The 26767-nt window shown below is 43.3% G+C and overlaps 1 protein-coding gene across 4 annotated transcripts in view; it reads left to right on the forward strand.

Moving 5' to 3' along the window:
• Positions 1-2934: 2934 nt before the first annotated feature.
• The window catches only part of hecw2a (HECT, C2 and WW domain containing E3 ubiquitin protein ligase 2a), a 46845-nt gene continuing 23012 nt past the window's right edge, over positions 2935-26767 (forward strand). For 2 of the 4 annotated variants that reach the window (XM_085136699.1, XM_085136701.1), the window contains exons 1-13: positions 2936-3494; positions 13780-14397; positions 19186-19293; positions 19522-19616; positions 20847-20913; positions 21331-21500; positions 21799-21938; positions 22085-22185; positions 22274-23127; positions 24695-24992; positions 25121-25213; positions 25527-25677; positions 26499-26605. In XM_085136699.1, coding sequence (XP_084992825.1) covers positions 14019-14397; positions 19186-19293; positions 19522-19616; positions 20847-20913; positions 21331-21500; positions 21799-21938; positions 22085-22185; positions 22274-23127; positions 24695-24992; positions 25121-25213; positions 25527-25677; positions 26499-26605 — 2563 coding nt within the window. In that variant the 5' untranslated portion in view covers positions 2936-3494; positions 13780-14018. Of the gene's footprint in view, positions 3495-13779; positions 14398-19185; positions 19294-19521; positions 19617-20846; positions 20914-21330; positions 21501-21798; positions 21939-22084; positions 22186-22273; positions 23128-24694; positions 24993-25120; positions 25214-25526; positions 25678-26498; positions 26606-26767 lie in introns of all 4 variants that reach the window. The other 2 variants (XM_085136700.1, XM_085136702.1) reach the window with 2 other exon arrangements.

The following is a 26767-nucleotide window of genomic DNA, read 5'->3' on the forward strand; positions in this document are numbered from 1 at the left end:
AGAGGTACACTTCAACTGTGAGAGACAGAATGTGAAAAAAAAAATCCATGAATTCACATGGTAGGATTTGTAAAGAATTTATTCGTAAATCAGGGTGGAAAATAAGTATTTGGTCAATAACAAAAATACAACTCAATACTTTGTAACATAACCTTTGTTGGCAATAACAGAGGTCAAACGTTTACTATAGGTCTTTACCAGGTTTGCACACACAGTAGCTGGTATTTTGGCCCATTCCTCCATGCAGATCTTCTCAAGAGCAGTGATGTTTTGGGGCTGTCGCCGAGCAACACGGACTTTCAACTCCCGCCACAGATTTTCTATGGGGTTGAGGTCTGGAGACTGGCTAGGCCACTCCAGGACTTTCAAATGCTTCTTACGGAGCCACTCCTTTGTTGCCCGGGCGGTGTGTTTTGGATCATTGTCATGTTGGAAGACCCAGCCTCGTTTCATCTTCAAAGTTCTCACTGATGGAAGGAGGTTTTGGCTCAAAATCTCACGATACTTGGCCCCATTCATTCTGTCCTTAACACGGATCAGTCGTCCTGTCCCCTTGGCAGAAAAACAGCCCCATAGCATGATGTTTCCACCCCCATGCTTCACAGTAGGTATGGTGTTCTTGGGATGCAACTCAGTATTCTTCTTCCTCCAAACACGACGAGTTGAGTTTATACCAAAAAGTTCTACTTTGGTTTCATCTGACCACATGACATTCTCCCAATCCTCTGCTGTATCATCCATGTGCTCTCTGGCAAACTTCAGACGGGCCTGGACATGCACTGGCTTCAGCAGCGGAACACGTCTGGCACTGCGGGATTTGATTCCCTGCCGTTGTAGTGTGTTACTGATGGTGACCTTTGTTACTTTGGTCCCAGCTCTCTGCAGGTCATTCACCAGGTCCCCCCGTGTGGTTCTGGGATCTTTGCTCACCGTTCTCATGATCATTTTGACCTCACGGGATGAGATCTTGCGTGGAGCCCCAGATCGAGGGAGATTATCAGTGGTCTTGTATGTCTTCCCTTTTCTGATGATTGCTCCCACAGTTGATTTTTTCACACCAAGCTGCTTGCCTATTATAGATTCACTCTTCCCAGTCTGGTGCAGGTCTACAATTCTTTTCCTGGTGTCCTTCGAAAGCTCTTTGGTCTTGGCCATGGCGGAGTTTGGAGTCTGACTGGTTGAGGCTGTGGACAGGTGTCTTTTATACAGATGATGAGGTCAAACAGGTGCCATTCATACAGGTAACGAGTGGGGGACAGAAAAGCTTCTTACAGAAGACGTTACAGGTCTGTGAGAGCCAGGGATTTTCCTTGTTTGAGGTGACCAAATACTTATTTTCCACCCTGATTTACGAATAAATTCTTTACAAATCCTACCATGTGAATTCATGGATTTTTTTTTCACATTCTGTCTCTCACAGTTGAAGTGTACCTCTGGTGCAAATTACTGACCTCTGTCATCATTTTAAGTGGGGGAACTTGCACAATCGGTGGCTGACTAAATACTTTTTTGCCCCACTGTATGTTTTCTTTTGAACATCCATCTATTGAACTTTCTGTCTTTATAATTTGACAGTTTTTGTAAATCAGGGCGCAGCTGAAATAAGCTTTTATTGTGATTTTAATGTGACTAAACTATTTTAAAAGTAGTGAATGATGATTAGTTGTAGTATTTCAGGCTATACCTATAACTGTTGACCACATATCAGCGTCTCACCTGAAAGTACTCTTTACACTACACTTTCATGCAACACCAAAGACTAGTGGGCGCGAGAGCACTAACTAATCAGTGAAGTCCTGTTAAAACCTGAAATGCAGCGTTTTCTTCAGTCTTCTTAGCTTTTCAAACCAGCATACAGCCCTAAAGTATGCCCTGTTTTATCCTCCTTTTTAACTCTAATGGGAGCATAATTTGCAAATAATACATCATTCTGTATTAAATTAGACCTCAAACTGCAGACTTGAATCATAATGTCATTAAGTGTCATGGATCAGGCCAGCTGAGGGCCATCTTCCCCACATAGCAGGATTATTTTTTCAGCCAGAGCAGTCTCCCCCTGGTGGTCATCAATGCCCATGCAGTTTTTAAGAGACAGGTTCACCGTTTCTGCATTACCTTCTTCTGTTTCAGTGTGTGTGTGCCTGCCATCACCTGTTTATCTACAATCTGAATCACATTATTAAAGGAACCAAGACAGTGTTTCTACAAACTCCACTCAATTTTACTTAACAAAAAAAAAGTCTGTAAAATGAAATCGGTTATACCTTAATGACTACAGAGTTTGGGTGATACATACGGAAAGCTTCAAAGGCTGAAAGCAAAATAAATAAATACATAAAAAATTTAAGAAGTTTCTAATTTTTGAATATTTTCATAATCCATAACAAATTTTAAGCCTAATCATGTTTTGATGCATTTATTTAATTTTATTTAGTAGTTTACTACATTAAAATCGCATTAATGAACCTCAGTTTTTTCCCCACCAAATATTACTTTCTTGGAAAGAAAAACAACTATATTAACATAAACATATTTGAAAAGGTCATTTGATTATTTCTGAGCTTTTCAAAACATTTTAAAGAAAGTTAATTAGACAAATATTTATTATTTATATTTATAACTGCTACAGATGTGTTTGTTTTTTGCGGGGGGGTAAGTAAAATTGTTATAAACGTTTTTAGAGGCCCGTGAAACATGAATTTGTCATCTTGTGATATATTTTTAAATTTTTATTATTCTTTGATTTTGTCAGACTTGGTCCTCCATAGAGCTTAAACGTTTTTAAATATAGTGCTTTAGTACTGTGTGTGTCTGTGGTGCAACTGTAGACAGGTAGACAACACTAAGCGCAGTCTCACTCTCTCTCTCGGTGGGACGTGTCCAGAGTCACGCCCACTCTGGCATTTTCCCACATTAATATGCAGCGTATATACTGTACGTTATCGTCAGTCAAAAAACTACATCTCAGGCTCGACGATCCTCTGAAGAAATCCCTCCGCGCCCTGAAGAGGAGAAGTCGCTCCTCTGCAAACACCCTGCCGTTACACCATCCTCCGGCAGGCTACGCTTTTCTCGTCCCTTCCTGGACTGACAGCAGCTGCTCAGCCCAGTCAGGTTTTGAGCATCTGCTGGGACTGCTGGGAGGACGTCGGCTCAGACTGCAGCGCACTGCGATGCAGAGAGGGGGGCACTGAGGCTGTGATGCCGGAGCTGTAATCCGTAAACCTGTGCGGACGGAGCTCAGGGTGGAGCTGGCGGAGTTCGTGCGCACACCTCTGGAAGCTGCTTCCGAAGAGGAGCCTCTGCAGCGCCGCAGCTTTGCACCGGGAACCCGCCTCGGTACGTGACTCCGAAACCGAAGCTGCCCCGGATCCCACAGGGAGGGGGGCCGTAGCGCGGCACCCCGCCCGTCTCGCCTCATTTGGACCGCACGGAACTGAGCCGTGATATTCGCGCACGGAACCCACCGAGCAGCCCGCACCTCTGCGCCAAAGGTAAGCAGCTCCGCGAGGCGCGGGGGGCGCGTGCAAGCGCTCGTGGCTTCCAGCAGGCAACGAGAGCCTGTTGATGATGATGATGACGATGATGAAGGTGCTGCTTAGAGCAGCTGAACGCGCCGTTGAAGCGCCGCAGCACCGACTCCGCGCTGCTGTTCGATCGATTTCTGTGTCACGCGCGTGTCTCTGCACAGACGCGCAGAAAGGGGAAAATGACGTAGGGAATTCCCACAGTAATCCAATAGCGCGCGGCGACACCTGCACATTCCGCCAGTGCGGCCTGCTGCCGCGCGCGGCCTCGCCAGCGGCGCGCGCGCGGACTGAAACGATTAAAGTTGGATGCGAGCCGTTATGTAACGTGATTCTGCTGACGCGGTTCGCCATGAGCGGGGGTTACCTCCACGTCCCCGCGTCTCGGGGGTGCTGCTCCCTGTTTACGTCCACGGCGGTTCAGCTCAGCCCGACGGGATCGATCTGAATCACAATCCATGAAAGTGCAAAAACATCCCCTCGTGTGTCTCTGCACTAATGAAGTCCTCACCTGTTTATTTAAGGCAGAAGGTACTGGGGCTATGTGGCAACATGTGGGCTTGAATACTCAGTCTACGTTTAATTTACCTGATGGAATTTTACATGCACATTTGAATTTTTCTGTTTAATCCGTAGAGGATAAAGTTGTTGTTTCTCACACTCACAACAACTCCGTCACCACTGGATGTAGCTCAGCATGCTGTAGGGCCACAAGGCTTACCTCTTTATGTAAGACTGTACATGATTTTTATGCCTCCTCCCCCTGTCCCACACACTGAGGCACTGCTGCACTCTTTGAGTGGCTCAGATATTCAAAATTCAGCATTTCAGGGAATGCCAAACCTTTAATTTGCATCATCAAAGTTTAGTAAATTATACTCTTATACTTGTTGTCCCACATTTACTTTCTTGTCATTTGGTCACACTGGTACACTGCCATGGTGTGCCATTTTGTGGGGGCTACCACATTAGCTACGCCCACCTTCAGAGTGGTCCAGTCTGACAGTGTAGACACGCCAGCAGTGGGTTTAGTGGATCAGTGTTGAACACCAATGCTTCAGAAAGGGTCAGGGTTAGAAATGTGTTTATAGTCCACGAAATAAATTGTGGTTGAAGAGTGTGGGACAATACATGAATGATGAATCACATGAGTCACATTTAACGACGTGATAAACACAAACATGATATTTGCAGTTTTACTGGTTTTGCTGCATTCGTGCATTGAATTCGTGTTTCCATCACTGGTTTCTGGGATAAGTGAGCAGTGACAATTTTATGATAGAAACTAGTTATTTTCTGGGTCAGCTTCCTGTGTGATGATGAGAGGCAGTTTTGATTATGTAGCTTCACATCACAGCTTAGCAAAAAGCCTTTCTCACTTTCAGCCATCAGGTAGGTAAACAACCCCACAGCAGAGTTATACTGTCCCATTCAAGCCCCAATCCCCCCATAGTTCCCCCTGTAATCTCAACATATTTGTGGTCCTAATTGAGTTTTGCTGTTGTGGAGCCTGCAGTGTCTTTGCTAAATTCCCCTTTGGGAACAACTTTATTATAAATTGTTTATGCTTTGATCTGCTTTCAAGGTAGGGGTTTGGATGATATCTGCAAAGCTGCAAACACGCTCAGCTTTCTCAAAAATCTGATACTTGAAACAGATGCGTTACCTGAGATGAACTGGAACATGCAGAATTTCTGTTTGGCTCTTGCAAAGAAAAGAAAATTTCCCCACTTGACAGAATTTGACGAGGTTATGGGGGGAGGTTTGGTCCTGATATCTGTCCTGACTGAGACCCTACAGAGTCTTTAATGTTAGCTGCATGTAGGTCTACTGACTGAGGACTCAATATACAAAGTAATTTGTAAAAGTGATGTGGAAAAACAGCATAAACTATCTTTTTGGCTGTTTCAGTTCTACATATACTTCTTAAATAAAGTACTGTAGTAAATGCACGTGTGTTGTAATTGTTCTTCGAAAGCATATTAATATGGGATAAGTGTGATTTTCCCACTTTAATATGAACTGGATACACAGTACATTATGATTGGTGAAAAAATAAAGCAGATGTGCTGCAGTTTGGAGAGAAAACCCCAACAATCAGATAATTCCCTGTTAGCAGCACTTAGTGACTGTAGGGAGGAAGAACTTCCTTTTAACAGGAAGAGACTGACAACAGAGCTGGGATCATGAAGGGACAGCCATGTACTGTGACATGCTGGGGATGTGAGAGGAAGGCGAAAAGAAAAAAGGAAAGCATAGAGAGACCATGAATAACAAACAGGTGACATGGCTTTTTGTTTTGTTGTCTACCTCACTTCCTGTTTATTTTGAAATCTTAAATGCGCTTTAGTGAGGTCATGCTTTAATGAGGTCATGCCATTTTTCTTCTATACCTCTCAATCTTAGACCGTATATTAAAAATGGCTACTGTGACATCACCTTTTGGTTTTAGACTCCATATCTTGAATCATTTAGTCTGCCACCATGTTGTCTTTTTTGGAGCCAGAGTTGACCATATCTGGACGAGGGGTTGGAGTGCTAAGTTATCAGCTAATGCTACCAAGCTTGGTTATCAGTCTGCATCTATAAACTGGACAGGGTTATGTGCAGGCACAGATATCTACAAATTATAGATCAGTAAAAGACTGGAGGTCTCCTGATGTTAAAGAGGGAGTTCTTCCACCCCACAGTCTCCTAAGTCTTGCTCACAGGGGAACGTCCAATCACTGGGGTTCTGGTGCTGTATGAATGAAAAGGAGTTGGATATGAAATCTTCAAATAGTATCATAGCAACAGTTCAAATGGTATTTAACCTTTTATACAACTTTAACTATTAGTTAAGCGTTAAGACAGGGTGTGCAGTTTTGTGGTTTGTAACAAAGTGAAGTGGAGCTGTATGGTGAGAAAGAGCTGGGTTATTGTTATCATTAAGCACTCTTATTGAGTCTTTTTTTAGATGGTTAGAAATAGAAGGAGACGATACGTCAGATGTTAAAATGGGCGAGGGATAGAGGGCTGTGTCACCCTGCAGTGATGTCACGAAACGGCTGACTGCTTTATGTGCAGGTCATCATTAATCCATGATTAACTTAACCCGCGAATAGCCAGCTGTCTCCTTTGGTTATTATAATTGTTGGTTTTGCAGATATTCACATTTCTATAGCTGCTCTGTTAATATGAGATTCCTCTGTGGGTCTCAGCCTGATGCGCTAAGAAACTTTAGGTTTTGTGCTCGAATTTTAAGCATTTGGCTGCACAGCATAAATTTGTAATGATGGTCTGCACAGTCACCGGTGAATGAAGATGAGGAGTTAAAGTAAATAAAGAGAGCAGAAAACAAATGCCTCGAGCGCAGCTGTTTACAGTTTTTACACATCCACACACAACCCACATTCCCATTTATAGTAAGCATTTTAAACTCGGAGATATCAATCAGCCTTCCAGCGTAAATGCTATTTTTGACTCCCCGAGGCCTGTCACATGGAGGGATACCTCCCGAGGAGTGACTCATCCTGGACATTTACTCCCAGGGCGATGTGTTTAGAGGGGAAAAATACCCAGAGTGGGACAACGCTGCACTTTTTCTGGGAAGTGGGAACACACCGGCACTGAAGTCCGTGTTCGCTCAGACTGACTCACAAAGGTGCATCTTCCAGTTTTAAACCTGGCCTCGCTGCAGTGTGTGAGCTGTAGTCACTCAAAAGCATGTCTTCATCCACCTTTGGGGTCATCATGGAGCTCAGTGAGAGGATATTTTATGGTGCTGCATCTTTCTTGTGGATAGAAATAAGTGCTTTTAGTGTGTAAAAGTTAGTTTTTTTGTGCTGGTTGTGTGATTTGTTCGTGTGTGTGTGTGTGTGTCAGCAGAGGGACCCCTCTGTGCCCCTGTGGAGGTGACTGCAGCACTTTACAGCCTGACAGAACGGGCACCTTGGGGAGCTGGCACGCGCACACACACACACACACACACACACACACACACACACACACACACACACACACACACAGGCAGAGAAACAGAGGGGCAGAGAGTGAGAGGTGGAGAAATCCCTTTACTGACATCATGGCACCTACAGCTCACAGCACGTATCCAGATGGTGAAACGCAGGCGGTGAATTCAGCGATTATTTTCATTATTGATTCATTTTAATGTTTGATGACCTGAATATTTTCCACTGTTAATTGTTTTCACCACTGAAGATCATGAAACTGGTGAAACTTGACCATCAAAAAACCCGAAGTGATGTGCACGAGGAGCTGCAGGTGTAACGGGTGCATCTGTCTACGAGAAAATGATTGGTTGACAGATGATGTTGGGTCAGCGCTCCTTACGGGCGCTTATTTGAGCTCCGTGTGTGTGTCCTCAGGTCCAAGCCAAAGAAAAGCCTTGCTTGCACTTGTGTGTCAAGTACACAGACACTCAGATACCTGCACACATGAAAACACCAGAAAAGCAGCAGCAAAGGTTTTCATTTTTGATTGTCAGTTGTAAATTTTTTTATAAAATGAAGCAACAGCTGTGCATAGACTGTATATAAAAGATGTAGACACTTCCAGGTCTGAAAAGTGAAGTCAGCAGGGGGCGACTCCTGTGTTTGCGAAAACAAAAATTTATGACGTTCTGATGGTTTTATGGTCTCAGTTTCCAGTTCCAAGTCTTATTGAAAGCAGCGTAATGTTCATTTTGTAATTTATGGTCTCCATTAGCGTTCACAAATACTATAAAAATGCTCAACTCGAGGCTTCACAGCAGGACTTCACGAATCAGTGGGTGGTTGTCCACAGTTTATCCAAAAAAGTGTTTTTAAATCACTGTATTCATTTTAGAGGGGAAAAGAAAATAGTTGGTTTAGCTGCACAACATGAAGAAGTAAGTCAAGTACAGTTGAATGTGCAGTTCTCTGGAGGACTTAATTTTTGATCCTGCAGAGCATCTATCCACATACACCCTTGCAGGGATCTTAGACTTTTGCATGTACAAGCCTCACAATAAGCCTTTTAGAATAAGTGTCCAGAATCGGGTGAGATGAAAGAAGTTCAAAGTTCATCTTTTGTGTGGCTTCATCACACGAACACAGGTACCTGCTGATTACTGCTAAGTAATCACTGGAGCAGACATGGAGCTGAAGTGACGCAAACTTAAATTATGATAAATATTTCGATTTTTAACAACATCACACCCCTACAGTTGTTACAGATGGGTACATTTCCTATAGAGAACAAAACTTTTTGGTTTTTGTACCAGGATTTAAACATGTTTAAGCAGCCTCAAGTGGCCATGAGAGGAACTGCACTTCAACGGCAGCTTTATTCTTCAGGCCCAGAGGTTAATGCAGATGTGGTGGGACCACGAATTGGCCTTAAATCCATCTGTGTTTTTCTTACTGCCAAGTAAAAGTTTAGTAATTTGCTCAGTAACAGATGGTCACTGTCGATTTCAGAAAATGTTAATCCCACTGAGTAGAGGTGCGTTTGCTTAGGAGTATTTGCAGCGGAGGATTAATACACATTTGTTGCAGGGTATTTGCAGTAGGACAGTGTAACTTACGTGAGATAATGTGAAACAACAGAGTTTAAAGCATCAGCAAATCTTGGTAGAGATAGAGCTCAACCCCAGCTTCACCCCTTACTGTAGTGTCACTTTTTGAAGTTGTTCTGTTACTTGCTGTTTGAAACCAAAGCTCCTTTTTAAACTCAGAAAAAGATCAAAAATGGGGTTATAATAGACTCTTTTACAACTTTAACTATGTAAGAAGGTTTTCTACAATTTAATAGGTCACGGACTTGACGAGTAGAACCCCATATTTTTTTATGACTGGCTAATCTATTCTGGAGGTTTGCTTCTGAATGCCTGTGAGAATGTAGTTTAATTATATGAGAGCATGTTTTATAGCAGGTATGTACAGAATCTCAGAATTCTGACTTTTTCTCAGAATTCTGGAAAAGGAGAAGAAAAAAGATGTGCCCACTTTTTTTTCCAGTCCCTTATAACTGCATTATTTCTAATGGCCAGCAGGGGGCGACTCCTCTGGTTCCAGAAAGCAGGCAGATTGTATGGGAGTCTATGAGAAAATGAGCCTCCTTCTCACTTTCTTTATTAAGCTCTATAAATGTCTTGCTAATGAGTTTATGGTCTCAGTCACTAGTTTTAAGTCTTATTGAAAACAACATGATGTTTTTTCAGTAAAATACGATCCCATTTAAAGTAAAACAGACAATATTTGAGGTTATACTTTAAGGTGGGACCTAACTTATGATTGGCAGGTGCATATCACTTGTTTTTAAAAAGCAAGATGGCAGTGACTAAAATGTTCAGCCTGGCATTAAAAAAAGCTTCTATTTAAAAAAAAATACACTGACATCTGTGGATTTTGTTTTTAAGGTGTCAGAGTCTCGATTCATGATGGAAACTGCCATTAAGCTCAGTTTTATAGGCTTTTAACTGTTAGTGAGGAGGTATGTCTTGACAGCAGAAGCATGCTTTTTAGTATTAAATGAAAGAAAGGCAAAGAAAGTGTAATGATCTGACTCACTGGTATATTTTTGAACTGTGGTTGTGACAATAAGATACATGAGGCTTTGGAGAAGAAGAAAAGTAAATCCAGAATCTAACTAAACTAAACTCGATCAAATTAATTAATTGTTTAACCAGGGGAAAACTCGTGGTGTGCGTGCAGTAGAGCGGTGCATGTGTCTTGTGTTGAGAGAACTGTGAGCTGTGCAAAGGGAGATGTACAGCCATAATGCTTCCATGGTGCCTGTCAGTCATGCCTGTCACTTGGGACGCTGGAGTTTTCCAGCTTCACAAACAACACTGAAAAAAAAACGACCTGCCACGAATACCTGAATACCTAAACCTGCCATCTGGTTTTGGGAGCGTTCTCTGAAGAAACTCTTTTTGACAGGATGCGAGAAAACAACTATCCAGCAGTGTCTGGCGCACTCCATCACCTCCTCTGCTGCAGATGTGTCTGCTGTTAGTATTCAGCGCACAGCGGTGCACTGTACAAAGTATTCAGTGCCTAATAACAGAGCAGCGCTCAAATGACGGTATTTGAGACATTTATCATCCCTGAGAAAAGATGTTTGATTTTGGAGTTCTCATGCAAGGCTTTATCTATATTCACCTTCCTGAGAATCAATCGCTAATCCAAGTCAAACTGTGCAGGGCCGGGCTTCGGGATTATAATGGGAAGCAGGAGTCTTTTCAAAGAAAAAAAGCACTGGAATGGGTCCAGATTACTTAATGCTGTCTCCTGAGGTCATGGTTTGTTCTGTGCTGTTTGGAGCTGCTGCACGCACTCCTCATCCTCTCTATTTTAGTGTACCGTCGACCGCTACACATCGGGGTTAGACAATGCCTGGCAAGAACTGCAGGAGGGGGCCGATTGGACCACAGGAGCGCTTACATAACCACCAAGCAGCTTCACATCTATTTATTTTTTAACTGAAGATGCCTCTGCTTGCTTATGAATGTTACCTCTCTCCCCTGCTGGTGCTATATGACTTTGGCCATGTGAGCACGTGAGCTGGATTTACGTATTCCTGCATCTGTGATGAAGGTTTTATTCTGCCATAAATCCCTGTACGAGGTCTGGGCTCGGTAATCTCGTTGAGTCAGGGACGTCCAGGCTTTCCTCATGACAAATGCAACAGATCTTATTTCAGCATCAAGCCCGGGATATTTCAGAGACACGCATGAATCACCTTCAGATTGATTTCCTGCTTTGCATGGTCAAGAGTTTCAGCTTACCTCATGGTCTTTGAGTGGAAATGAAACACTAATGAGAATGTAGTGAAAGACAGAAAGGAAGATGGTATTACTGATAAGAGGAAGCATTTATAATAGCAGCTGTGTGAGGTTTATACCCACTGTGAAGTGGGTATAAACTGACTCATTGTCACTTTCAATTTGATTCTTTTAGTCAACAAAGAAAGATGGAAGTAGACGAAGGAAAGGAGAGAGTGTATGGCTGGAAAAAACACACTAAAATCAATGTTTGAGGAATACTTCAACATAATTGGGATGGCAAAAAAACTCAAACACCCTTTTTCTGTGCTCCTATATGGAGGACCAAAACTGCCAAGATTACAAATAAACTTATAAACTAAAATATATCAATAAATACAAAAATAAAATAACTTTACTATTACTGTTGACTTCATAGTTAACTAAACAGTATAACAAACAATTACATAATATTTAGGAATGTCACAATACCAAAATACAAGTAGAATTACGTGATTCTCGATACACTAAAACAAAATGATTGTCCCAGTGCTTAAAGATAAACTGTTTTATTAAAAGTCATTTTAAATCACTGACATAGTGACATGGAGCAAAGCTGATTTCACAGTGCCAAATGGAAAACCAGAAAACATACGCTGATACCAAAACTTTTAGCCTATATCAAGAGCTTTATATAGGGGAGAGCAGATATTTGGATCGATCTAGTTTTTACCACAGATATGATTTGTCTTTCAGGTGAGGGGTGTTACTCATACATGTGAATGCATCCATGTGCACTGTGAAATAAGTGCAACATAGAATTAGATAATGCTGTTTGTACTCTAATTTATGCCATGAACGTTGTGACATATACGTAACTCAGATGAGTTCCAGCTTCAGTGTGCTGGACTCCAGCAGGTAGCTTAGGTGAGGTTCAGGTTAGAGTGATCCTTTAAGACGATGGAGCCGTGCAAGCAGCTGCATGGACCACCATAGGGGCAGCCTGGTCAGCGATACAACCAGTAGGGAAAATGTTAGATAGGACCGTTTCAAACTAGTTATTATTAGTCATAGTCATTAGTCAAACTTTCAGAATAAAAGCGTGGTGATTATCCAATAATATGCATGTACATTTGGGTGGAAGTTAAGACTGCAAAGGTAAAGAACTGAAATGTCAATGTATCTATCTATCTATTTTTTTTTTACAAACTATAGAATAATAGCCTGCGTTTATTTAAATTTTGGGGTGCATTTAATGGCATAATTATTTACTAAGTCATTTATTTATTTATTTTTCTCCATAGTTCTTTACAGTCATTTTTATTTTTTTGGTCCAGATTAAAGAGCAAGCAGTGAGTTTTAGACCTGGTTGGCAGATTAAGTTACTTCTGGAGACTCGGTTTCATTTCTTTGACCTCCACCAGGTCACCCGCATCCTTTCTGCAGCTGGTGTTAGGTTTTGATTTTAAGCCAAAAGGTGTTACCTTTCAAATTAAATCTCATAGACATAGTTTTTGTTTGAGTGTCCCAAATAAGAGACGTCCTACCTGTAACCCTAACAGGCTGCAGTGACTTATCATAAGATAAAATGAAGCTCAGACCATCTAGTGATTCTTGTTTTTTTTGAATACCATTAGTCTGACAACCCACTTTGAGGTCTGCAGACGAGCTGACAGTTTTAAAATGTTACCAGCGGCTCGCTTATCGAGGCATACTTCAAATACCACAGATATCAGGCTTAGCTGAGACTGCAGCCCACATTATTTTCCAGTGACTGCACCAGGCATGCGTTAGCTAAATATTACCAAACCTTTTCTACCCTTAAGAAAAGAAACACACACACATTTACCGCTAATGCTCCTCAGTCTAACTGAAACCAGCCTCCCCCTGGCTAGACTCTGAAGTCACATGGCATCCTTTCTTTAAAAACAAAATGGCTGTGGTTGAGACTCTGACAGCACTCCCAAGACACTTCCCAAACTGGCATCTGCTGATTGAAGAGCTTCCTGGGAGCTGCTTGTCACCTCTCTCCTTTCTTTTACTGAGGCAGCCTACACTGACTGAAACCTTGTTGCAGACACGAGTGTGCGTGTGTGTAAGTGAGTGTGTGTGCTTTTTTAAAGATTTCCTTTTCCAGCGGTCTCGTAGAGATAATGCATTCCAAATGAGATCATTTCAGCCTGCTCTTCTCCTCATGTGGGCTGAGTGTTTCTAGCAGAGAGAGCGAACACACGGTACGCATCGTTCATCATTCAAAGAAGTAAATAGTGCATTAAATTAATGAAAGAAAACAAAATGAGCTCTAAAAGTAAAAGTGTTGGAAAGGATGGACCACGTGGCGGTGCCGGGTTACTTGTGTCTGTGACGGCTTCTTTGACAGCAAACAGCCGCTCCGGTGACGGATGTTTGTTCAGCCATTTGTTGATTGCAGTTCGTGCCGTGCAATCACTGCTTTTGTTGTGCCAGAGCAATTTTGTAGCTCACTGAGTTTTGTCTGTCTTTCTTTTCTTTCTCCATCCTCAGGTTCTTAATGCCACTGGATAACATGAACTAATGAGTTGACTGTTTGGCTTCATTAAGGGACGAAAACGGATGAAAATGGACAGCTTTGTGGATCAGGAACCCACACATCACTTCTAGACAAGAGGCAGATAAATCAGAAACATGTGTCATCGCTTCGGTGACCGTCCGGCTCAATAAGAAGCTCATCTCTGCCTCTACTTCTCGGCTCTACTCATTAACTTCTTTCACTTGTTGCCAACATGCGTCCTTCCCTCGCCACAGCGGTCCTGCCGCCCAGGACCCGTTCCCACAATCCACCCAACCTGTCCGTTGGGGGCCGCGAACACCTGTCGGCCCCACGAAGGCGCAGCCCGCATCTCCGGCACACCCTCAGCCCGGAGAACCTGCGGACTCTGGCGGAGAGGGGCGGGGCGGCTGTAGATACCGTGTCCGTGGTGAGCAGCCCCATCGGGCTTCCGCGGGCAAACAGCGACACTGACCTGGTGACATCCCAGAGCCGGTCCTCGTTGACGGCGTCCACTCTGGAGTACACGCTGAACCGTGGCCAGAACCTCGTCATATCCTGGGACATAAAGGAGGAAGTGGATGCTACAGACTGGATCGGGCTGTACCACATCGGTAAGATGATGCAATGGCAAGTAAAGGAACTTTAATTTGTGTCAAATCTCAAGTCAGTGCCTCCCAGCTCACCCCCTCAGAGTCAGCTGATGTGGTTTGTATGGTACGTCAGCATTTTTGATGAATCAGTGCAAAATTTCAGTTTTTTACTGTAAAAGCTACTGATTCCCAAGATCCTCTATGATCCAGATCTTTCGGTGATTTAAAAAACTGTCCAAATTATTATGCAAAACGTGTGAACGCCAGCGCTGTGTCTCCATTTCACAGCCACATTAAGAAACATTGCAATATGGCTACATTACAAAATTATTGGATTCAGAAGGAATTGCAGTAAGGCGATGATCCTGGCATCTAAACGTAGGTAAAAAAGCTGTTTTAATAAAGCCGCCTATTAGGGCTGTTTGATATAACGATATATATCGGATGACGATATAAAAACGTCTATTGTTTCGCAAAATAAACTGTTTACGGCAATATTTTTTCATCGTTTTGATGGTCACTGTAGTGGCTATATTAATTTCTTAAAGTTCTCTCTTTCTCTTATATTTAATATAACCACACTACAGACGGACAAGCACCTGTTTTTATGCGTTGTGGTTAGCAACAACAACGGTAACAGCATCGCGTGTCCGCTTGTTTATGTTCCACGTAAACCTTTCACAATAAAGCTCAAGATCCTGTTGAGACTTTTCAAAATAAACTGAATCACGTGAAAGAGCAGATTATTTACGGATGAGAATTAAAAAAGAGCCGTCAGGTGCTAAAAAATAAACCTTAGACTCAAACGTTAGAACAGGCTTTTCCCCGCAGCACGCCGTGTAATAAATACTCACAAAGAAAACGGCGGCCGTTACAACTTATGTCTAAGAATGTATAGTTTCATGCATCGGTTAAAACACTCGACTTCAGCTACATGACGCGCAGCTGGAAACACTTCTCACAAGTCGAGCTGCCCGAGATTCACAGAATTTACAGAAAATGTTACATTTTTGTGATTTATATCGTTATCGGGACGATAGAATTCTTATATCGGGATATGAGATTTTGGTCATATCGCACAGCCCTACCGCCTATCCAACACAGTGATACAAGCCTTGAAAATTTAGACAAAATGCACTTTTTAAAGTTTTCTCCAGTAAATTATGAGAAAACCGATCAATCATCCAGGCTACCAGTGATTTTTTCTGCTCATCAGAGACATTAAACTGGTGCATTTTATTCAAACTATGATAGGTCACAAAATGCTGATGCTCAGAACTGCTGATAAATAAAAAATGTGCAGAAAAAAATGGATTTGGCTTCAGATTGTGAATTCTGTTGTGTGTGTAAAACGGATCATAAATTGAAAATGCCATGTGGGCTTATCTCCTATACTTACGACATATCCTAGAGAAAAAAAAAAAAAAAATTACATTTCTGTAACTCTAAAAACGTACACTTAGCGTGAGCACAGAATTTTGCTTGGTTTCATTAAATATCCTAAAGTTACTGTAGAAAAGCAATCAGCTGATTCTGAGGGGGTCAGATGGGAGCTTTTCTCAGATTTAATCAGTCTTATATGGGGTGACCTGAAAATGACACACGTCTGGGACAGCTTATCTCTCAGATCAGTGTTGATGCTGTTATAATGCTGATATCTTTGCAAAGGCGAGGTGTATGTGCTCCAACAGTAGAGCAGGTCCACTGATTGGAAGGCTTGCGGTTCGATAGTGTTCGACTTCATCTCAGGGCACTGTCATTGCAGCCTAAACTGAACTTAAGTTTTGCATATTAATAAGCTCAACACTGGTGTTAACGCAAGGGGTAGCAGACCTGTTTATCCACTGTTCTCTTCTGAGCTCATCTTTGTAGCTGTTTTTAGGTGATGCCAGCCCTGATGGCTCATCAGACAATCTACTCCCTTTGATTTTAAAAGTAAAACACGCCTGGCTTTCTGCTTTCCATTGTTAAAAGTACTGCTAATACCCAATATAGACCTGGAAGGGTGGATAGAAGAGGTGGTGGCATTATATGTCAATATATGTCAAATCCATTGCTAGTGACTCTGTAACTCTGACAGTCCATAAAGGTAAAGGTTATCAACGTGGGTGTCACATATTAATGTGGTTGGCTGTTACAGACCCCACTTCAAAGAGTCCTCAGCTTTCAGGGTATGCTGGATTTAGCAAATACAGGGCCTAGAAACTCAGAATTAGATCCAGAGTTAGTTTAGCTGTTCAAATTGTTGTCTTTATATTTAAGAATTTGGCAAAAGTATAAAAAACTAAGATACCACTGAACGGAAACTAAATTAGACTATAACACTCAAATCTACAGTTTGATTGCTATGGACGTTTCGATAGGTCGATAAGTAGCTCTAAATTTTGAGATAATAAACTAAAATTTTGACTTATGGTTAAGAAAATGTGTTTTCTTTATTGGCCCCCATAAATTTTTTTCCACTTCCCACGTATGTGATCAGAATCAGCAGCACAAAAACGCGCCAGCTGAATGATTGTTTTTCCCACTTTAACTTTTACGTGTATTTTTACCCCTGAATCTGTTTTGCTGAACTCTTTGGCAGCTCGCCGTCATTCAGAGCTGACTTGACCCTGCGTGTCCTCGAAGCTTTTCGGCTGATCCTGATGTTTTGTTGTCGAAATCTGTCGATAGCTTGGTGCAGAGTCTCGTGCAGGAGCTTCCAGCAGTGAGTCAATACTGAAACATTAGCTGTTGAGACTTTACACCGGGCCTGGAGGCTGAGTCAACGTGTCACAGCTCTGCCTCGGTGTACGATAACACACACACCATCACAAAGCACGCACGAGCCGGGTGGTCTCCAATAATGTCCGCTAATCCTGCTTAGAGACAGGAATCTGACAGGGAGGAAATCCGTCGACCTGAGTGCTGAAGAGGGCTATCGGGCTCACGCAGATCTGTCCACGATGGTGAAAGCTAATACAGCAATCAGAGTGTGAAACCAGCACACCGGTGATCAGTCCACTCTGTTTTGATCACGTAGTAAAGATCCAAAAGAGATCTGCTCCTCTGTGAGCTTCTGTGATTGAAAGCAGATTCTTATTCTTATTTTTTATGTCTGAAAAATCTAAGTGTGGTGTACTGTCGACCATGAGTGTTTACACACTGCTGTGATCTCAGCTTCTTAACCCCCTCTTTCAAGCTGTTTTTATTGGCTGTGCACACATGGCTGGTATGGGGCTTATGGGAAATGGAGTATTTCTAATGGTGCTGAGGTATTTAGCACAAATATTAAAAAGTGCACAGAAGCAAAGCTTGAAGTTGTGGGTTGCTGATGTGTGTGTGTGTGTGTGTGTGGGGGGGGGGGGTAATAATAAGCTGTAAGTATAAACATCCAAAATTGCACCGTGATCCAGCACACACATCAGGTGCACACACAGGTAACAATTAAAAAGTATCCCACTCTTGCACGTCTTTTAAGACACAGCAGGTTAGAATCTGTGCAAATATACAGAATATTTTACCTCATAAGCCAAATTTTGCTCAGGATACAGCAGTCAAATGCCCTTTTGGAGCAAAGTTAGTGTGAAATTACTGCCTAATGATAATGTTAACCTGCTGCACGGCAGCTCATAATAAGCCAGAGTGTTGCCTTCATCTGGGTGCACAGATATAATACTCCAAATTGGCGCCCCGTGGTTTAGGCGTTAAATTTCCTAATGGGGGGCTGCGAGGACATTAATCAGGGTCAGATGTATGCATGAGTCTCTTCTGTGTCATGGTGAACCCAGTTTCCAACTCAAGTTAAATTTTTGTTTCTAACATAGTTTTTGAAAAATATTCTGACCACATTAAACACGGGGATCTCTGCCACGGTCATAAATTTCCCTTTTCATTGTTCACTGAAGCAAATAATGAACGTTGTCTCTTTACCCCAGATAATTACAAAGTGACGTTGAGGGAAAACTCCAACTCTGCGAGCTGTTCATCAGCATGATGGACTGTGTTAGTGATGGATAATGAGCTTCAGAAAACAATGGGCGCCTTTGGTTTTGGAAAGGTCAGACAATCCTGCCGCACAACAGACGGCAGTAAATTCTGGACGGCGTGAAATTACTCCTATAAAGGACTCGACTTTGTGATGGTTTTAACTTGTTTACCAGGCGATCAGTTTAATTTCTGTTGACCTCTAAGACTTAACCCATCTGGATAAGCTGATTACATTTTCCAGACATTTCCTTCCTTGTTGGGAAAACTGTGTGGGAGGAGGAGACGATGCAAACTGCCGGTGCCTGGTGGGGCGTCAGGTCACTTCATATCGATCATAAGGCCGCCAGGACTTCATTACCTTCTCCGGGGTCTTATACCCCAGAGGAGACACCACTTTCCTTGACTAAGCAGACATTCAATGATAAGCTACCTGCCCTCCCCTCCTTGCCTCCCTTTCAGACACACTGGCATGCTCACACACACACTTCCACCAGTCAGCTGAGGTTGGTGCTTCATTAATCTGTGCGCAAAAGTGCTACGTACAGCGGAATTCCCCCTCCCCGTTTTTAACTCAGAGGAAGTTTGGAGTTTGTCCTTCTGTTTGGAGGTTACAGGGAGGCTATTTTGGGAATGGATTTCACTGATTAAAGGCAAACTTGTGTTTTGGAAGACAGAGTCCGCAGACTAAACACGCTGAAAGGCAGAACAGTTTTGCACTGCAGCGGCACAATGCAGAGCATGCTGTTTGATTTAACTCACATTCTTTGGTCTAAAAATAAACGCTGCAAGAGCCGGATGTGTCTAAAGCAAGAGTGAACTAACACATTTACCCTCCTACAGATGAAACCAGTCCATCCAACGTGTGGGACTGTAAGAACAGAGGGGTGAATGGCACCCAGAAGGGTCAGATCGTGTGGAGGCTCGAGCCCGGGCCCTACTTTATGGAGCGTAAGTTGGTTATTGAAAAGTATCTCTGCACTTCTTGCAGTTCTTGCTATAAAATATTTAAAATGATCTAAATGGTCGCCAGTGATGATTTAGACCTCACTGAGTGTAAAAATTACCTCCAAATCAAAGGAGAACATTTAGAATGAACCTCCAGGTGCAGCTGAGCTTTAAAGATTTTTCTATGTGATGTTTTTAAAGGGCTGTAACTCTTTTCTGCTTCCTCTGCAGCTGAGACAAAGATCTGTTTCAAGTACTACCACGGAGTGAGCGGAGCCCTGAGAGCCACGACCCCGTGCATCACTGTGAAGAACCCAGCAGTCCTGGTGTGTGAGGGAGGGATCGCACTGATCAATCACTCTGAGATTTATACATGTGAAGTCTGGAATATGATGGGGATAGCTGGTTATGATTATCGTGATTGTAATAGCTCCAACGATAAAACATCAAAACAAACCAGACTTAAATATCATTAATGTCCCCTTCAAGTTCATATCCTTTAACACCTCTGGACTGCATCCAGCTGTTTCTGTTATTTGTGGATGCTTTCCTGGGATTCCCGTTCTTGGTAGTTGTACTTGTGTGTGCTGAATTTCGTCCTCTGTATTAAACGTGAACTCTTGAATTTCTGACAAAGCTGCTGCGCAATGTTGAGATCTTTACAAGAGGATTTTGCAGCAGGGATCCTTTCTAACAGCTCTGAATGGTTTTCCCACGGCCTTCCTGACCGGATGTACCATGTTTCCGCTTGGACATTGTGGATTCTCAAGCTCAAACTACCATTTGATCGCTGAGTCAGAGACATGAAAGTTGAGTCAGTGGGAAATCGTCTGTGAGAATTTTTTGACAGCAGTAATGGAAACCTACCCTTCTTTACCAGGCGTGGTTCTTTGTCACTTCCTGTTTCTAAAATAAAATCTGAGATGAAGACTCATGGTTGTGACACACCAGGAGAGAATCCCAGATGCTCAGGTGGAAGTGGTCAGAATGGACTTCCAGGATATGATCTAAAGCAAGCAGCAAGCCTGGAAGCGCTCCTTTGAAAGGAAGATCAGCTTTAACTCAGGAGTCGTGGACCTTCTCCAGTTTCTGAAAATAGCAGATGTGGGTGGTTTTTGGATATTTCAGTATGCAGGACTGATTTTGAAGCCATTTATTTCACGTTTCTGCACGTTGAGCTATTAAACAATGAACTGCCTTCATTGGCTCACAGTCTGCCTTAAGAAATCCTGTTATTTATCACTCTCAATAATGGAGCCTCACGGTGGTTTATATAGCATGTTTCATACTTTTCAGTTGATTGATGACTCAATATTGAGTCGTCTGTGACCGTAATCAATCCCACATAAATGCTGAGATTTGGCTCCTCGCTGATGCACTGCTGTCTGCGTTCAGTTCTAATTTATTCCCTCAACCTTCAAAGTCGTGTCCACAGTTATGATTTAAATTTCTGTGAATTCAGTAGGACAAACGTGTGTGTGTTTGTGGTCCTTGGAAAATATGTGCTCCATGTGTTTTATAGCATCTAAAGTGTGACGTTGTCTCTTCTATCTCAGGTGGAAGGGCTGGCTGAGCAGGTCGGAGTCGAACATCCTCGTAAACTGATCAGCTTCACTTTGACGGGTGAGTTTAGCAGTTTTGCTAAATGCCTCTTTGCAAATCTTTCCAAATCTGGAAGAGCCACACCATAAATCCCAGAACAGATGCTTGGATTTTAACCGAGTGATCCATCTTATCTTCATCTGTGTCTTACAGTCCCTTTGGGAAACACTAGAGTAAACTCGAGTAAACACAGAGGCCTTGGTATTGAAGGGTTTTTTCCCCACCAGAGAGACTCTGAAGTTTTTATCAGTTTCCCAGTGATGATATCAGGTTCAGTTTAATTAGTTTAAAAGAATGGGATGTCCACCTCACTTACCCAAACCACTCGCCTTTGTTAGCCATGATGCATCTGCAGGTCAAGCCGTGCACAAGCAAAGGAGCGAGAACTTCAATCCTTTGCTTTGATATTCGTCTCTCTCGTCATCTGTTTTGTTGCAGACCTGCGTGCTACTGGCCTGAAGAAGGGGATGTTTTTTAATCCTGATCCGTACCTGAAGATGTCAATCCACCCAGGGAAGAGGAGCGTGTTCCCCGTCTTCAGCCATCACGGGCAGGAACGCCGATCAGCTATCATCGCTAACACCACCAACCCCGTCTGGCATGGAGAGGTGACGTCGTTTAAACTTTTTCAAGCTTTTTTTGAATGTTAAATGCATTTATATTAACACAGGGGACTATATCATGCCACAGGTTTTGATAGACTGGCATCCAGGATTGGTATTTAATACAGACAGATGTTGGTCTGTTTTTGGCTTTTGGCTAACCTAAAGATAAAGTGCCTTGAGTTTTCTGTTTGCACCCCATAATCTCCAGTAAGACTGTCTTTTTGAAATACTTCTACCATCGAACTCATGATGTGTTTCCCTCTTTCTTTTTTTGCATATCGATGCTTTTGCCTCTCTGCAGAAATACACATTTGTGGCCCTGATGACGGATATCCTCTACATTGAAGTGAAGGACAAGTTTGCCAAGAGCCGACCGATCATCAAGCGCTTCCTTGGCCAGCTTACGATCCCTGTGCAGCGGCTCATTGAAAAAATACCTGGGTAGGTGGAAAATGTGAAGACACAGGCGAGTAGGAGCTCACTCATAGAGTCACGCACACATAAACAGACCTTCATGTGTACTTTATCTGTGTGTGCAGTGTAAAAGACACACAGGTCTCTCTTTTTTTGCTTCTTTAACTGTGCAGAGTCCAGCCTGTCAGTTTCTCTCTGTGTCGACGCTTGCCCACTGAGCACGTTAGTGGACAGCTGCAGTTCAAAGTTGAGCTCACCTCGACAGGACCGGATGGTAAGTTTGCCTCTCAGCTGTGGTTAAATATTCATGACTTCACATTTTCTTGGAATTTGTTTTCACTAACATGTTCTCCCGGCTGTAGGCGCCTCCCCTGACTCCATCATCGGTGTTTCATCCTTGAATGGAGCTCCAGGGACTCCTTCTGATGATGAAGACCTGCCTCATCACCTTCCAAGCTTGGTCTCAGCAGGCCCCTCTCCTACGGGCTCCCAGGGCTCCCAGGGCACGGGGGAAGGCGCTACCGCGGCCTGTCTGGAAAAGGAGCTGCCTTTCATTGGAGCAGAGGGCAGATTTATGGATACTGAAAGCATTGCAGGTCATGAAATGCTCCAGGGGTCATTCAGTGAGAGTCTGGATGCTATTGAGGCCCCTAAAGGACCTGGTGAACGACCTCTGGGTGCCGCCTCACCTAAACTGCGCTCTAGTTTCCCGACACACACAAGGCTGAGCGCCATGCTGCATATCGATTCAGACGAGGATGAAGAAAGATCCGGAGCCAATGACATCACTCCGGTACCCCTGTCGCCGCTGCTAATGAACGGAGAGCCTCCTGATGCCCGTGGCACTGATGAAGACGACACTGAGGGGCAGCAGGAGCCTGAGCGACCGGTGGGGTCTGTGTTGGAGGCGGGGCCAGTGGGTGGAGGTGCTAAGGCAGAAGACACGGCCTCCGAGGCCCAGGCGGCCGCAGAGGCCGTTGCTGGCATGGACTTAGAGGATGTTTTGGAGCAGGATGTTTTCCTTGAAGTGGAAGAGGTTCCATTCACAGAGGCTGCGTCCCATGATGCTTTGCCAGAAGGTGGAGACGCTCCTGAGCAAGGAAGGATGGCTGGCGAGGAGCCCTTATCAGAGATCGATAGCTGCTCAATGGCAACAGCCCCTCAGACGGTCTTCTCATCTTCAGACAGCTGTCCAGTCACACTGACCACCGCTGTGGTGCGTTCACGGGAGCAAAATTTACTGCTTTGTTTGCACCAGTCCTGCAAAAACATTAAAACACAAAAAGTTATTTATTCCAACCACCAGAAGTATTTATTGAATTTAGATGCACTTCACACACAAACACAGTGTCACTGCCTAAATCTGCCATCAGGGAGCAAAAGAAGTTAACTTGCTAGCTAAAAGTATATGAGAAACTTACTCAGCTTTTCACACTGCTGACGACTTTATGACCTAAATTGCAATTGGAAGTGTAGACTTTTTTGCCATGTCCTGTTATATTTGTGATCATTGCCATCTAAGTTTTTAGCAGCGTCCATATCCAGATGAAACCCCAGTAAGCTTGGTTTGCGTCCTGCTTCCATATACTGGATGGATATGGCACACTGATGGACATATCTGCTAGTGCATCTAAGAAAACTACTGCTCGAATTTACTTACTAAAAGCACAGTCCTCTTGTAATTAAACTCTAAATTTAGATTCTAGTTAAATGTGTTTATTTCTGCTGTAAAATTTGACATTTTAACACAGCAGTCTATAAGGACTGAGTCACATTTGGAGCCAGCCTCCAGTGGCCATTCAAGGAACTGCAGTTTTTAACACTCCCGCACTTTTAGAGTAGACAGCTGGTAAGTGTGGAAAGTCTGCTGTACATTTAATTAATTACTAAGTAAAGTTCACTGAGTGTCTGAAAAATTAAGCAAGGAAGTGCCTTTGTCCCCCAGCAGGGGGCGACACCTCTGCTTTTAAAAAGAAACGTATGGGAAGATGATCCTTTGGCTGGCTTGCACTATAACCACAGCAAACACTTTCTTAAAGAGTTCACGGTCCCAGTCTCTAGATTCACATCTTACTGAATACAACATGATATTTATTTTGTAAATTCAGTCTCATTCAGAATAAAAAAACGAAGATAAGCAGCATGTGCTGGCCCCATCTCTGACATGCAGTGTTCTCGGCTTCTCGGTCAGAGCCACACCTCGTTAATTGAGGCTTAGCCAAAGCACATCAGAATATGAACATATATGTCAGATATGAAAATATATCACTGTGGTTAAATCCTCTGAAGAAGAGTTTCTCCATTTGTTTCATTTTTAATGTGCAGCCCAAGTGCCGTTATTTTTCCCGCAGTGCTCAAACAGAACAGCAGGATCTTGTGGTTCTGGTTCTTTCATTAAAGGACACAGAGATCTAATGAACCACTGCCACCCTGCTTCCACTGTCGTATGGTGGGCTAATGCTGTACACAGGCTCATGGAGGTCTTTTGTCTGTCTTGTTTTGTCCCTATAGAGATGTTCTGGGAACAGACTGTGAGTGGGAACCAGTGATCTGTTTCCATTTTCCACTGAATTTTTATCACAAATCTTCCATGATTGTTTCTTTTTGAGATGCGACGCCTACGCACTGACACATATTTGCATGGAGTCAAACTTTTGTTGCCCTGGTTACGGAGCCAGCTCTGCCTCATGCCGTGAGCTATGGACTCCTTTCATATCTGTATATATGTGACTGAATGATTTTGTGATTATTTTGCCATCTCTTTAAACGCTTATATTTTCTAGGAAGCAGAGGAGGGAGCAGAGACCGCCATAGATCCAGGGGGAGACATAGACTCTACCGCCCCGCCGACCAATCAGGCTGCAGATGGTGAAGGGGGCGGGCAAGGTGCCGCTGCTGAAGCTGAAGCACCGCAGCCACCAACTAGCGAGCAACAGGAGGTGGAGGAGATCAGCGTGAGGAGGCTGAGTCTGCAGGCTGCAGGGGGTGTGGCTGAACAACAGGAAGGCGAGGCAAAGCCATCTGAGGAGGCGGGGTCTGCAGATTCAGAACAAGTTACCACAGAAACAGAAGGAGAGGAAGGTAGTCCCGTTTACACAAATCTCCAAAAGTCGGTCACCACAGTTTTTGTTGGACATTACAACCCATGACATTTTCATCCCGAGTTAAAACAAAGTTCCCTGTGTGTGCTGTGTGTTTCCTGTGCTCAGGTGCTCACGTTAATGGACATCCTGTGCGTTCACTTCCTTCTGTGCGTCACGACATCCACCGATACCAACGTGTGGACGAGCCTCTGCCTCCCAGTGAGTGTGTGTGTGTCTGCATGCCCTGTACTGTTCAGTGTGCGGCAGTGTGTGTTTCTATTCACGCGACCGTCCCGCGTCCACATCTGTTGTTCACATGCGTTGCGCTGAGTCAGCCTGACAAACACTTTGAAACCCCAAATCAGCCACAGAATGACATCATGGATGCAGTGATTCCCGACGTAAACACACATTTATCCATTTTCCTCATTTCAGATTAAAAATGACATTCCTGAAGTGTGTTACTTTCAACAGTTACATGTCTTCAAACCATTAAACACCTGCTTTATATCCCTTTTTAACTGCCTCTCAGACTGGGAGGCCCGGATCGACAGCCATGGGAGGATTTTCTTTGTGGACCATGTCAACAGGACCACCACGTGGCAGCGGCCCACCGGACCTCCTGCCCCACAGGGCCTGACCCGCTCCAACTCCATTCAGCAGATGGAGCAGCTGAACCGCAGGTGGGCTGTGAGGGAAGAAATCATGAACTTTCTCCGAGGACTGGGAGCTTTTGGAAGACCGGGATCTAGATAACGTTAAAGAAATCAGTTTATCCCCCAAGTAATTGTAGTTTAACTCAAGAAATTAACGTCTAATGCAGATAACACAAAAAGTCAATGGCATAGAGATGCAAAAGTGGGCGGGTCCTGAGTTAACCTCTTCTTAAATTGCGGTGAGTGATAGAAGTAATTATCAGTAAGAGTACAGGATGCCACTGATTGACATGTGACACTGTTAACTACTGAACCGAGGCCTGAAAGCTCCTTGAACACCTTTGTAGATGTTTAATGGGTGACCAAGCCTCAGATTTCTGTCTCTAGAAACTCCCACAGACGTTTTTAATCACTTGTTGTTGATCTAAAGTAAAAGAGATCCAGATGTTTTCAGAAACATATTTTCCTAATGGAAGAAATATTTTCCAGATGGTTCACTGTTTTGGTCTATTTAGCTTTGAGGTAACACATGGCCACACCTGAAGCATCTGGAAGTGTCCAGTGGTGTGAAGTGGTGCAAATCCTTGATTAAGCCAAGGGTTCCTATCATTAAATAGAAAGTGGGTTCTAAATAAAACAGTGTTCTCTGAGACCGATCTGTGTATGTTGGTGAGACCTGCAGATATCTCTTTGTTTTTGTTTTTTATAATCTGCCTGTTTTTGAGCTAATGTACCTGTGAATAAACAGAAGTTCTCAGACTTTCAGAAGAAGACAGCTTATGCATGCTTCATGGTCTTTGCTTCCTTTGGGGAGCAACTGAAAAGCTAAAGTCACTGTTTGATGACAGATATCAGAGCATCAGGAGGACCATCACCAACAGCGATCGGTCAGAGGAAAGCTCCGTCGACCTGGTTCCTGAACCTGAAAGCGAACTGATGCCACACTCCATTTCTGGTTAGTTCATCTCACAGACAAATGCAGTAATTAAAGGTTTCATTGACGAGAGCTCGGTGCTCATTTTACGAGGAGACATTTGTGCAATTAAATGAGTCACCTCTGGAAGATGATTCATCGTCAGAACTGCTACTGGTAGCTATGATACTGTTATTTGTTATG

This window comes from Neolamprologus multifasciatus, chromosome 16 (genome assembly GCF_963576455.1).
Source record: "Neolamprologus multifasciatus chromosome 16, fNeoMul1.2, whole genome shotgun sequence".
Taxonomy (NCBI): domain Eukaryota; kingdom Metazoa; phylum Chordata; class Actinopteri; order Cichliformes; family Cichlidae; genus Neolamprologus; species Neolamprologus multifasciatus.